The sequence below is a fragment of the Desmodus rotundus genome, chromosome 6, assembly GCF_022682495.2.
Source record: "Desmodus rotundus isolate HL8 chromosome 6, HLdesRot8A.1, whole genome shotgun sequence".
In the NCBI taxonomy this organism is placed as follows: Eukaryota; Metazoa; Chordata; class Mammalia; order Chiroptera; family Phyllostomidae; genus Desmodus; species Desmodus rotundus.
The window spans coordinates 83631659-83646663 of NC_071392.1; the positions used below are offsets into that span (position 1 = coordinate 83631659).

General features: G+C 42.3%; 1 protein-coding gene across 1 annotated transcript in view; it reads right to left on the minus strand.

The window, feature by feature from the left end:
* Positions 1-8040: 8040 nt before the first annotated feature.
* The window catches only part of KDM7A (lysine demethylase 7A), a 70005-nt gene continuing 63040 nt past the window's right edge, over positions 8041-15005 (minus strand). The window contains exon 20 of the mRNA XM_053926152.1: positions 8041-14778. Coding sequence (XP_053782127.1) covers positions 14684-14778 — 95 coding nt within the window. The 3' untranslated portion in view covers positions 8041-14683. The remainder of the gene's footprint in view (positions 14779-15005) is intronic.

Consider the following 15005-nt stretch of genomic DNA (forward strand, 5'->3'; position numbering starts at 1 on the left):
AGGGACCTCCTCACTCAGCGGGGAATACAAATCACCTTGCCGCCTTTTCCTTAGCAGCCACTGTACGGATTCAGACCTAACTAAATTCTCCTAAATCCTTAAGTGATCAGGCTACACAGGAATTAGATTTAGTCAACCAATACCTTGAGTTGATTGAATGGCTTTTTTTATCCCATCAACCCCAGCGTACTATTAACACCTATACTACTGCAGTATGTCAACTTATTATCAAAGGCCGTGAAAGAGTAATTCACCTTTTTGGCCATGACCCAGCTGTTATAGATGTTCCACTCACCCAAGTATATCTACAACAACTTTATAGTCAATCTTTAGAATTTCAGTGTGCAGTCGCTGATTTTGCAGGGGATATTAATATTCATTTACCTTCTGATAAACTTCTCCAAAACCTCCACACTGTTAATATCCGCATAGGGGAAAAATTCAGCGCCACTCCTATTCCCAAAGTTAGAACCATCTTTACTGATGGTCCAGGAAAAACAGGGAAAGCTGCTATCACCTGAAAAGAAGGGAACGAGTGAAAACATTTTCTTTCTGGAGGGCACTCTTCCACCCAACGGGTGGAAATTTCAGGGCCTATTCTTGCCCTCCAGCATTGGCTCAAGGAGCCTCTTAACTTAGTTTGTGACTCTGGTTATACTGTATATACATTCCTTCATATGGATCAGGCTCTATTAAAAGGGTCTGTTGAGCCTCAGTTACTAAGTCTATTTCTAACCCTGCAAAGCCTTTTAGATAAAAGAAAGCACCCCTTGTTTGCTACCCATATCCAATCTCATTCGGGCTTGCCTGGACCTATGGCAGAGGGTAATTATCGGGCGGATGCCCTTGTCAGCCTAGCAGATACTTTTCAATCTGTGGTAGTGTCTCATCAATTTTTTCACCAAAATAGTCAGGCCCTACATAAAGAATTTAATATTCCATGGGCCCAAGCAAAACAGATTGTCAGAGAATGTCCAGATTGTCAAGCACTTCCAAAAGCGTCCACCACTTTGGCATTAACCCTAGCGGGTTGCAACCTCAAATAATTTGCTGAACAGATGTTACTATCCCCCTCTTCATTTCATAATATCAATCTAATCAGGCTTAAGTTTTAAAAGACTTGTTATGCATATGTTGGAATGTTATGTGGGTTATGTATGTTGTAGAAAGTTCAAGTAAGTCATAGATAGTCTGTAAGGAAGGAATTAAGAAAGTGAAGGAAAGAAAAGTGTAGGATTGTGAAGGAGGAGGGTAAGCAGGAATAAAGGAAAAAGATAGATACCACCTTCGTGTGTGGCATGGGAAGTAGAAGTGGAAAGGAAGTAAGAGGAATAATAAGCATCTAAGTCTTTGAAACACTCCAAATTTTAGACCTAGGAACTACCAGGTCCTGAGAACAATAGGGTTATTAACTCCTGCTGGAACTCATTGCAGTTTGCAGAAACAGCAGGGGACCTGTCTTTCCAAGCAGACATTCAGGTACTCTACAGGCTCCTCCCCTCACTGGGGAATCAGCAAAGAATGTTAGACCTCATTGCCTGGAGGCCTTCAGCCACCTAGGTCTTCCACAAGAAATCAAGACTGATAATGGCCCAGGATATATTACACAAGCCACTCAGGCTTTCTTAGAAAAGTGGAGAATTCAGCATAAAACAAGTATCCCTTATAGCCCTATGGGTCAAGCAATTGTTGAAAGAGCTCACCAGACCTTTAAAACATTATTAAATAAACAAAAAAGAGGGAATCAGGAAACATCCCCCAGGAATTTAACCATGCTAGCAATATATACATAAATTTTTTTGAATTCTGATGATAATTTAAAGTCACCCATAGACAAACACGTTGTGCAAAACAGGCCTGCAGTCCCATGCCCTTTGGTCTTATACAAAGACCCATTAGGGGAAGGAAAGTGGAAAGGCCCAGTTGAGCTATTAACTTGGGGAAGAGGGTATGCTTGTGTTTACTCTCCAGAAAGACCTTTGGAGCTGGCAGTGAGGAGAGTGAAGCCATATCACAGAAAAGGCTTCCCCGGCCGTGACCCACCTCCGCTCCATTGGACTCCCCGTATCCAGACTTGTCTAAGCTGTGTCTCACCCCCTGAAATGGAACTCCAGTCAACATTCCCGGGCAGATATTCATCATTGCCTGCAGGGCACATTCTCTACCAATCTCAAAGGACAAATTGATCAGCTCCAGCTTGAGCTCCACCAGCAGCTCAGTGGCATCAAACACCTAGCTGAACAGAACGTTTTCCAGACCCTCCATGATAATCTACAATGGCTGAACCCTAAGAACTGGTTTAATGGACTGAATTTACGAGTTTGGGTCATGGCAGCCCCTGGGTGCCTCCTTGTCTTAATCCTTATCTGTGCCTTACGATGTATTTGGAGGTTATTTTCTGGAGATCGCATTTGGAAACAGCCAATAGTAGGTTTCGCAGGCTTGACAACTACAATTGATTTCACAAACAAAAAAGAGGGAGATATTGGGAACTGCCCTACCTGGTTTCAGAAGCTGTAACCCCTCGTGGCTAAGGCTGAGTAAAAAGAACTTGGGACCAGAATCCACTTAGGAGACAAAGCTTATCTTCCTCATAGGGGCACCGAGTCTGCCCACTTTCACTTCACCCTGCTTGGCCCTGGGGCGGATGACTGGTTAGCCAATGACAGGTGAGATTCCTCAAAGGAAGAACAGCCTAAGACAAGCACAGTTGTGAAGGGGCCCTCAGGGAAGGACTTGGGGGGCTATAGAAAAAGGGGGTGATAGACCCCTGCCCCTCGGCTTTGACATAGCCTGAGTCCTCATTCTGTCTCCAAGAAGTCTCCTAATCTCTAGGCTGCCTTACTTCCCCTGCCTGACTTAAGCCTGAAACAATGGGGGAGGGTGGTGCAGCCATGTGCTGGAAAGGGCGGGTTCCCTGGGTCAATCAGGCCTGAGAAAGAGTGCAAAAAATCCTATGAAACCTACCTTGCTAATACCCTCAATTTAAATGATAAGGACCCATGCATGAAATGAGTTTGTTCCCCAAAGTTTTACAGCCCTTCTCCTTTAAGAGATGGGCCACCTTTTCTCCCCAAGCAGATCATGTCTTGGTAGACTTATTCTTATCCGTGGCCACCAGGGAAGCTTCGTGGGCAGAGCACCCCCCCCCCACCGACAACTGATGGGCAGAAGTAATCCCCACAGAGGGAAGAGGAAGTCTGCACTGCTGACGAGGCTAGACGCAGGGCAGGGGACAGCACGTGACCCCAGACCAGGCTGCAATGCTGTCACAGTGCTAGATGCTAGCAATGTGCTTTCTTACCCACTCCTCTGACAGAAGAGACCCTGTCTTATTCCCACTGACCTCCCCAGAGCCTAGCCAGTACCTGCTATCAGCAAACATTTGAGAAAGTTAAGTCTGCAAATGTCACCTACACTCCAACCACCCACATGGAACTGTATTCACCCCTGGGGATTTGCTCTGGACACAGTAGGGCTAGAAGCCTTGCCCCCAACTTCATCTGGTCTAAGGTAAAGGGATCATTTCAAGGATAATAAGCAGGCCAATGACTGTAAAGGAGCACATTTCTTATGTACAGGGATTCTAAGCAGGTAATATTGAAGCAGGGTGCACCCAAGAGGAGGGCCCCAAGAAGGGATTTGTAATGGGGTCCAGGACTCGGGGTGCCCAGGAAATATTAGAAAAATGTATATAGAATGTCCTCATCCCCACAGGCCTGAGCCAAGGGGGATGGGACACATGGAACAGGGCCATTCAGAGCTGTTTTGGGTAGCAAGAGCTTTGCAGCTAACCCCTGGCACAGTCATTTAACATATCTATAACCTTTAACTGGTTTCATGGATGTGTTAAGTAGCTGTGGCCATGCTTTGAGCCATGGGGATGGGACCAAATTCCACCCAGGATGGGACTGGGAAGTAACTCCCCCTGGTTACAGGGCCTGCGTGAGAGCGTGGAGATGATTGGCTCCATGCCATGGGGCCACACCTGCCCAGACTTACTATGGCAGCCCAGTAAAGCTGGAAGAATACAGGGATGCTGGCAGGTGTAGCTGACTGTAGGAGGAGTCAGAAATGGGGCTGCAAAGGAAGATGGACACTGGGATTTAAACCTAGGCCCGGCAGCCATAGGAAGAAGAGACCATGCGGCTCTGAAGTAAAGAAGAGACCACGCGGCTCCAAAAGTAGTAGGGAGGACCACAAGGTTTTGGGGGAGAAAGAAGAGACCACTCGGCTCCAAAGTAAATGGGTGAACCACGAGGCTCTGGAGCAAGTAGATAGATAGAGGTCCATGTGGTTCTGAAGTGGGGAAAAGGACCACGCGGTTCTGAAGGAGAGTAAAGAGGACCACGAGGTTTTGGAGTGCTTCTTCTTGCCATGCGGCTTAGGCAGCAGGAGAGACTTTGCAGCCATAGAGAAAGGGGAGAGAGGACTCTTGCTGGTGGGCCATGAGAAGGTGCCACACGGCTTTGGATTAACTGGAGGTTGCAGCAGCCACACAGCTGATGGTGCCGGGAGCCTGAATCACGAACTTCTACTTCTTTTCCTGAGACATGGTACCCCGGACTGGGCACGGGGAGAGGGAAGGACTGTGCATCTGTGGGTATTCTAGAGGACTTTAGTATCTTATTGAAGACATTAGGTCATTATTCTAAGTTTGTGTAACTTTTAAATAAACAATTCCTTTCCTTTTCACCAGTCTCTGGCATTGAGAGACGTCTTTCCTCTGGCGGCGGGCATTGCGAACCTAGCAGGTGGGCATGGGGGAAGGAACCTCCAGAGACAGAAAGGGGGAATCCTTTCTGTAATAATTTATCGTGAAGGAACCATCCCCTCCTCTTGCTCTGTAACAATATGGTAGTGAGAAAAAAAAAATTTGAATCATGGCTTTACAAACTTGACTGAGAGTTATTGTGTTATGTATGACTTGATCCAGTTGTTATGGGTTGAATTGTGTCCCCCTCAAAGTTCAGATGTTGAAGTCCTAACCCTGAATACCTCAGAATATAATCATATTTGGGTACGGGATCTTTTAAGAGATAGAATTAAATTAAGATGAGGTCATCAGGGTGGGCCTGAATACAGTATGACTGGTGCCCTTATAAAAAGAGTAAATTCGGACACATACTGAGGGAAGGCAGTATGACAGACATGAGAAGGTGGCCACCTACAAGTCAAGGAGAGAGGAAATGCTTCCTTTTTAGCCCTCAGACAGAATCAACCCTGCTAACACCTCAGTTTCCAACTTGCAGCCCAGAGAGTGATGAAAATACCAATCTGTTAAAGAGACTTTGCTTGGGACAATTGGCGCACGATGCAGTGTGCAGATGTTTCGCTGAGTTGTACACTTGAAACCTATGTGGTTTTGCGAACCAATGTCAGCCCAATTCAGTTTTCAAAAAATCTGTTTAAGCCACTCAGTTGGTGGTACTTCGTTAGAGCAGCCTTGGCAAACTAATGCCAGTAATTACCCCAAACCAAAGAGAATAGGCACACCCTCACTTCCCGCTGGCAAGACCTCAGAAGGGATCAGTCTCTGGAGGGTCATCAAAGTCGTTCCCAACCCCACAGACTGGCCGAAGTCTACCTTTGTCCCTCACCTCCAATGTTGTAAGTGACTGCCATTCTTGTTCCTGACTATTAACTCGGACTCTGGGAGAATCACTGCTGGTGGTCACTGCAGACTATTAAAGGCTGTATCCTGGGCGAACCCCTGAGCTATTCCCTCCCTGCACATCACACTGCCCAGGAATTAAAACGGGCCAGCAGCATCTGTAAAGGGTCCTGCTTTATAGCTCCGAAACTACTACTCAGTGGAATCAAGCAAACCAGGAAGCACTTTTTTCTTTAGGTATAAATATCCTTTCATAATTAGGTACCACCTAATTAATTTGTTTTGTAGTTTTAGAGATTAACCATTACTATATTCTGTATTAAAGCAAGCACACCTATATAAAGTTTACAAAGCAACTACAATAACAGGTTTTAGGTTCCGAGTGAGCTATATAATCACATAATTTAGGTCATTAAACAAAAATCTATTCTAGCTTCCTTTTCTTATTGTAAAGAAACTTGAAAACTCTATGTTGATGAGTTTCTACAGATCTTAATAGTTGACAGAAAATGTAATTCTAAAATTGTATAGGGTTCTTTTCTCATTGTTCTGCTTCTATCTTTACCCCGGTCTCTTCCAACCCCTCCCCATCCCATCCCATCATCAGAGAGGGAGGGAGAAGGGGAAGAGAGAGAATGAGAATGAGGCTTCTTTCTCCTTCCTATCTGGGTTGCTTCATTTACAAGAAAGAGCCAAGGGGCAGAAAGTGACGGCATGACAGGACGCAGTGTGGGAAGGGCAGTGGCAGAGTCGCTACGTTGTCCTACAGGCCACGTCCAGTGGAAGGGGTGCATGAGCCATGGCCTAGCTCTGCAACTTCGGGAATTCATGCTGGGTTCATGTATTCTAACAGTATCACATGTCTCGTTGATAGCTAGTTCTTCATTAGAAGGTAGGATCCTAGAAGATAAACAGCATTCTTTCATTATGTGCCAGCCCCTGGGAAAAGGACAGACTCAAACTTCAGTTGAGTGACAGAATTTCAATCCAAAATGGATGCCTACAACTAAATTTTCAGACTATAAGCCATTCCAAAAGACCATCTATTCCTTTTTAATAATTGAAAGTATTACACAATTAAAAATTAGAGAAAATTCACAGAAAAATAGCACGGCCTTTAGACTTCTTATTAAAATCTTAGTTCTACTTATTTGCTAACTAGTGTGAAGCTGGACATTTTATTGATCATCTCTGGCCTCAGTTTCACCTGCAGGATACGTCGTTACCTACCTCGTCAGGCTGTGAGGAAGAAATGAAAATACGCCATGTCAACATCCAGCACTCTAATGGAAAATAAAGATAATGAAAGTTTCTATTCAAAAGCCTGTCTGCAGCATAGCACCCAATCCTTCCAACTCTAAAATTAGGGGTGTGCGACACACACCTCACATTCCACAGTGATGATCTCAGTCTCACTGCCTGGTGGAAACACGGAGGTCAGGCTAAAGGTCTAAGGAGTGTAGGTCCTGGTAATTAATTCCTAACAGATGAGCTTGGTGACGAAGGGTGAACATGCCACAGGGCCACAGGTGGCACGTGGGTTTTTACAAAATAACAGATTTGTTTGGGTTTAGTTTTCAATCAGCTGGAATGAAGCAGGCCAGGAAGAAAGAGGTGTGAACGTGATTAGGGTACCACTCTTGTAACAGCTGTTGCGGTGCAGTTCAGTGGGTGCACTCTGGACCACCTACTCTCTTGCACATATTAGTGTATAGGAAGAACACTAACACAGGAAGAACAGAGGCGCTTGGTCCTTCTGTTGCCTTGGTTTCCATGAAGCTGCATTCGGGTTTCTGGTCCAGAGCAGACCCTCCACCTGTTTCCTGCCCCCTCCCAGGCTCCTCTTCTGCCCCCAAGTGCTGCCTCCAGTGCTCCTCCCTCTATCACTTACGCGCCCAAGGTAAGGCCTCACTACGCTCAGCTTGTCCCATACCTGGCTCTCAGACCCCACGAAAGCACTATGTCCAAGTCCAAGACGAACTCCTCTCACCGAACTTGCACTTCTACTCCCACTTTCCCCAGGCAGCCACGTCACAGCACACTTTGTTCTCCCAGACGTTTCAGATACCCCACACTCCTGAGGGACCGGGGCTTTGTCTTGTTCACTCCTGTGGCTCCAGTGCTACAACACCACCTAGTGTGCTGCAGGCAGGTGCTCAGTAAGTATCTGTGGGGTGCCCACGCTGGGGACGACAAATGCTCTTATGTGTCCACCAGTGGCACCCGCATCCACGGCCACAACAATGCCTCGTCTTGCCAATGACCCTTTTGTCTTCTTTCTTCTCCTTCACCAATTGCTTCCCCAGCAATTACTTTTCACATTTAAATCTTCAGATAGTAAGGAGCCTGAGTCTGATACAGCTTTTTACACACCCCAGCAATCCTCCCATGTTCAGGAAGCAGAAAAAGGGAACAGAAAGTCAGAATAGGATATAGAATTCAAATTTTTTTCTTTCAAAGACACATTTTATACAATTTTCAACATTTATACTTTCAAACAAAATGAGCCAAAAGTACACCGAGAGCTAAAAAAAAAATCAAAACAGAAGTAATACAATTTTAATTTCAATATTTTAAAATACAGAAATTGGAAAGTAAGAATACCAAATACAACTTTAAACAAGTCACTTGTCCTCCCCTCTAATAACCAATGTAAGCTATTTAAAGACTTACAAATTTAAAACAGAAGCAAAATAAATACTGTACATTTTCCCTGCCTGCAGGCAAAAGATGGGAAATACTGTTACGAATCGAAAAAAATGCTCTTAAAGCTTCAGCATCCCACTTCCCAGCCACACCCCACTCTGAAGTCGCACCGTGTGCTTCTGTATTCAAAGGACACACATGTGCACACACGGACTGCCTATACAAACAGACGAGACACTACTCTGCAGACACCCCAAGTAAGGGAGGGTAACAGTCACCTTGGACCATGGGCATTAAAAATCAGTTAAGGAAAGTCAGTCAGGCTAGCAAAACACTACTACAAAACTAATAAATACCATAGCCAACAACTGTCCCCTTTTCAAATTTCACAGATTGGAAACCCCTAAAATCAGTACTACCTCACCGTATCACCTCCCTCTACCCCCATCCCCACCCCCCCAAAAAAACCTGCTGAAGCACTGGCAAAGTTAGATATCTCACAGTAAATGTGAAAATTCCTATTATATAATCTCTTCAAATGAACCTTTCACCCTCTTTCCACAGCATGAAACTGTTATGGCTTAATTTATAGCAAAAGTAGAAAAGTCTTTTGGGAAGGAAACACAGCCTGCGAAGTTGCACATGCATTTCCTGATCAGTGCTATTTCTTACCTAACAACTGCGTGACTTGCGTTTGCAGTCAGAAGCTGTTTTGGAAAAACTGAGGTTATAGATTTTGATTCAGTCTAACCATAAATGTAAGGCCCTTAGTTTGGTTTAGGTTTCTTTTGCAAGATAAAATAACCTTGGGGTTCACTTAGCAAGTGGCCCCTCAGGTCCCTGACTATAATGTGGAAGTTATATGCATGCTTTGTAAAAATAAGAGGTTACTTATGAATCTTCGGGGGAAGAAATGACTCTAGGCAAAGTATTAACTCCTCATTACGTACTCTACTTAATGCTGATAACTGTTACCAACCAAAATCTACCACAGAAATATGAGTATGTCTGGGTTGTTCTATTCCTGCAAAATACTATATATTCCAGCACTTATGATCATTGTTTTGGTGAAAAATATTAGGGGAAAATAGCTGACATTTTGGAAAGGAAATGGCCAAACTAAAACTGAGTGGAGGTAAGGTTTATCTTTATGATTAAGTTCCACTTAGGACTGCTTTCTGAAATAAGGAAAAGTGAGTTCAGAATGTCACTGGTCTTGCATAGGTAAGCTACTTGGAGGTCAAGGGCTACGTGGTAGCCAGGGTTTATTAGTGAAATAGTGCAGAGCAGATCAGCTTGTTCGAAGAATCACTGAACACAGTTTCAAAAGGGGTTTAACAAAAACTTGGATGTTGAACTTGTTAAGACAAAGCTTTAGGACAGTAGAGAGGGCACCGAGGGTGAGAGGGAGGCTCTGCACAGGTAAAGGAGTACTATTTTCCCCTGTCCATCGGAGAGGAAAAACAGTATTAAAGAAGAAAACCACAGTCAAACACGATAAGCTAATTGCTTTGGAAATAGGCATTTGCTTCTTCGTGACTTTAATTTTTAAAAGTTTGCTTATGTAAGGGATATAAAATATTTGCCTTTTATGGCATGGTGTTCACTGACCGAGGAACTAAATAAAATAAGGGCAGGGTTTTTAGTAAGGCTACAGTAGGAAAATTACTTTAGTCCAACAGCAATGTAGTGAGTTTCTTTCTTTTCCTTTCTTTCCACCTGGCTTCTAGTAAGCACAGCAACAGCATGCACCACGGGATGGGAGGGGGCTGCGCGGCGTCACAGAGCAGGGCTGTGGTAGGAAGCACAGTACTAGAGGTCCAGGGTCTACTGCGACCCCAGGCGAATCCCTGCCCCCTCCGGGTTTTGTCTCCTTTATTTACCGGCAACACATTTTTCCTAATGATCTGATGCTCAACCTTCTCAAGGTTGCTTTAGATGAAGGTCTAGAGCATCTGAAAACGACTAGTGATCTTTAGCTTCTCTTTTTGGAGGGAGCAATTAGCTTAAAACTTCATGAGAAAAATGAATTTTTGAAAAATTTTCTGATTGACATCATTGAGCATTCACCTCAATGTGAAACCGTAAAATGCTGATACACTGCAAGAGTTACTCCGGCAACGGCACACTGGCCGCGCAGTTACTCATGAACTCTTTGGGGAGTGTCTTGTCACTACAGAAGGCAGCTCTTAAGAAGAGTGAAAAGAATCTTTCCTTTTGAGGATGTCCCATCACGTCTCCTTTCCTACTCTACCACAGTGGTTTCTCTCTCTGCCCAGCAAGCCGAGTGTGGGCGGCCACACTGATCTGTCTTCCTGGATTCCCATCTCTGGATCCGCCTTGTTTACCCCCTGGGCCCATGGGTTGTTGCTTAATCATTTTAATTCCACGACTTATTTTACCTTTATCTAGTGCCAGAAGAGTAAGCAGACTCTGTGGAGCAGTACCATCCTAATTCCTTTGAGAAAAAACCTAAAACTATCTTTCAATTATCTTAAGTCATCTTAACGATCACTTGAGTATAAACACTACTTAATCGAGGATAAACATTATCACTCTTATCCATGAACTATTTCACTTTTCTTCCACTGCAAGCACTAATTTTGATGATAATTCAGCACCTTGTTGGAGATTCTTCTGATTTTTTAGGTAGCATACTCTGGGCATATATTTGATATAAAACAAATTTTACGAGAAATAACAGATTTAATTTAAAAATGCAGGTAAATGTGCATTTGTTAGTTATCAGTTATAACTTAAATAACAACACATTAACTACAAGTATGAAGTGTTAATAGATTAAGGAATGCTTTTCTATGTTTTTCTTAACTGCATTTTTATCCAAATTAACAAATGAGAAAACTAAGACTCAGAAAGAGTAAGTGACTTACTCAAGGTCACACAGCTGATATAAAATGGCAGAACCTGGACAAAAATCCAGGTCTTCTGTTCCCTTCCAGGCTCAGCCATGAACCTCTACTGCCAACATTAAATTATTAACCTTTAAATTGTTCTTTAAATTTTAAGAATTAAAAAATGTTTACTTCCACTTCTATATAGCATAGTATATCTCAGTTGAAACTAATGAAGTTATGCTTTCTAAAAACGAATGGGCCCTCTTTTGCTTAAGTTCACTTAGAAGTTAAAATAATACTGCCTACTTCCTGGAGAAGATACCTGCAGGGGCAGAGACCACACTTCAACTTGACACTTCCCTACAGTACTAAGCAGTGCTGGGCACAAAGTAGGTGTTTGATAAATACCTGCACATGTCATAAGAATACAGTAGAGTTCATTAAAAAGGCAATAATTGGAATTATTAAAAAACAGAACAGTATTCAAGGTAAGTATTTAAGTAGTAATAAAGATGGGCTTATTTTCTGAGTTGATATGATGACTTCAGTCAGAATTTTCAGTTTTGTATACTTTAAAAATTAACTACTGCTTATGAAGTTCACTGTATTTCTAGGATACTAAACTATTACAAATGCCAGCTTTGTACTGTTTACATCATTAATCAATACTGGAGCACTATCTTATGTGACATTATGAATTACAGTACAGTGGATAGGAGGTTAACAGAAGTTACTTATCTGAATCAATACAGGAAATTATCTACTATTACAATTAAAATTGCATACATTAAATCATGATTTGTTTTACCTATTTTTATTTGCTTATAACTAGCTAAACGCCACCACTGCCGCCTCCCTAAGCTGCAGTATCTATACCTGTGCAGTAGTATTGTTCATAAATGAGACTGGGAAAGACAGAAGGTTGTAGAGTCCAGATACTGGCGGCAGGAACCTCAAGGTTCAGTCGTTCCCACGAGATAAAGGGATGCACCACAGCCAGTAACTTGATGAGACTAGGAAAGTCACTGGGTCTCGGGTAAGGCTGCCTCAGCCCCCAACTGCTCCGGCAATCGGTGACGCCGTAAGGAGCAGGTCTGCGTTAATGCTGGGTGACATAGTGTAAAGGACTCACAGTGGGGACTGGATTTTTACCAATTTAGAAAAAGATACGTGTGTTCTTTTGTTTTAGTGGTTATATTTATTACCTTACTGAAAACTTTTTTTTTAGCTTAGCCAGTTAATGAGCTAAAATTTCCAAAAATGAATCTACAGCACCCTTACTTACAAGTTCCGCATACTGTCTACTTAAAATTAGTATTTACTGGCCTGAGTACACCAGGTGAATACTGGCCACAATTTTAACTCATAAAAATAAATGGTTTTATTTTAATTTTTATGGATGAAGAAAAAAATCAGGTAATTAGAAACACTGATACCTGTGAAAAACGTAAAGAAAACAAAAAATGTAATTTATTTTTCAGATGTGACTGAAAAATAAATTACAGCTCTTATTTCTTAAACCAAAACAAAAACATGTTGTATAAACACGCAAATGGTGTCTACAGAAAGCCGAAACATCACAGCAATACACTGTGTGGGGAAGGTGGGACAATCAGTCAAACCCAAATTTCTGCCATTGTGAGATCCAGTCACCAAATCACTAACTGTGCCCACCCCGTAACTAGTTTTGGCACAGTGCGAGTGTAAGCAGGCCGCTCGCGGACAGTTAGTATTTCTGTAAAGAGTCTTCCTGACATCCAGGTAGGACCCAGACTTTGATCCGGCCACTTGGACCAAAAAGGCTATTTCATATTTATTCCATGAAATATTGGAATGAAGACAGAATAAGAAATATCTCTTTGAAAGTACACATTTGAATGCAATTGTGAAAAATGGATGCTATAGTTATTTTTTTCCTTAACACTACACATGATATTTAATGCAGAAGAGAAAGTCCTGCTACTTGCTGAATAAAAAAAAAGAATATCCATAATATGGCCATATTTATTCCCCATAAAAATAAATTTGATCTTATTTGCCTATATTTTCTTTGTAGGAACTTGTATAATGCTCTACTGTCAGAATTGGCAATATCTCCACCTTCTGCCCTGCCCCCCAAAATCACTTATTTTTAAGCCATGTGGGGGAAAAAGGAAAAATATTTGCTATTATTACCAACTGACATTTAGTAAAAGTTGTGCATAAAGGAGATACATGATAGCTTTAAAGGTCAACCACTGAACTCAATATGCACTGGCTAAGTTAGGATAGAAGGAAGAAACTGCAAGAAGCACCCATTTTACTCCAAATCCGTGTCTTAAATAATTCTTTAGAAGGTTAAGAAATAAACAAAACAAACACACAAACACACACACACACCCCCAAAAGATCTACTCCAACTGCCTGCTTCTACACAATTAATATCATATACTCCTATTGTATTACGGCTTATTATGCAGAGTTGAATAGACTAAGTCAAATCTTATTTTCCAACAAATTAGGTACACAGAATAAAAGTGTCATAAAATATAACCTTTGTGGCAAGTGTTGGTCCTGCCCCCCAACACCAGCTTTATGAAGAAGGCCCTCTGTAGTTACAAATGCATTTGAAAAACTAGAAATATGATAATTTAACCAAAATTATAATACTTTTCCCACAAACAGGAGAAAGATATTAAAGCTGTTCTCTTTGGGACCCAGATCATCAAAAATGAAAATGCAAGAAGCCTTTCTGATATTTAGAAAAAAAACTGCAACGTCCAACGTAATGAGAAATGTGGGGTTTTACGCAGTTCTTACACATTGGCTGTGCAAGTGTTTCCCTGCAAAGAGAAGAGTCTTGTGTCGTCACGGACGTCCGGAGTGCAGAGGGGGAAAGTGGGATATGTAAGATCATCAACCTGGATACCGGTATGCACCTTGGATGTTAGCAAAAGCGAAGCTAGTAGCTTATAAAAAACATGAAATATATAAAATAAAATGATTTTCATATACATCTTAATTTAAAATAATTAATGCATCAAATCCCTGTTTAAGACTTTAACCTGAATATCAAATTTAAGAGTCTAGACTAGTTACTGTTACCGTGGCTCTTCCCCACATGTAACACCCATACTATCAAAAATAATTTAAAAACCTTCACATTCTTAAATCTAAATTAGTGAGATATTTCTCCAGAAATCTTCCAAATAAATAGCTTTAAAAAAGAAAGAATTTAAAAGCTGTTAACTTTAAAAAAAAAAATCTGTTAAATAAATTATTGATAATTCTTTACCCTACCACTGAAAATAAATCAACATACTACCAAGAACAAAATGAAATTCAAGCCCTGACAAGAGACCCTTTTCAGTTCAAGGTCTCCTTTTAAGGTTCTACCCTCCTTCTTCCTCTCCCCCACCAGGTCCAAAATGGTTATTGCTGAGTGGGTGTGGCACAGTGAAAATGCAGCATCAGGTTCGTCTTGTTCTTCAGGCAGTGTTCTCTACTGGACATGCGCGGCGGAAGCTCCAGGCTCCCGCACCCCCGAGACTGGTCTCCAAAAGGAAGAATGGCCCCCACAGCAGCTCCGTCACACAAAAAAACGTGCGTGGCCATTTCTGTTCAACTTAAGGATCTTCCCAAGACGTTGTTTGGCTGTGGCCATTCCTTTTTTTGGACGTTTACCTATAAAACACCAACAATTGTGTAAATAATGATAAAGTTCTACTTGGCCCCCAGGACCTGGGAGACTCAAAGGGAGGGCTGTGTGTTAAGCAAGTCTTTCAGGTGTTCTGAATGGGCCATGTCACACCCCTGGAATTCCACTGCTTAAACCCTGCAGTCTATTCACAGGAGGGATAAGGCCACCTCCTCGCAGGACTTCCACGGCCCTCTCCGTCTGACCCCCAGCC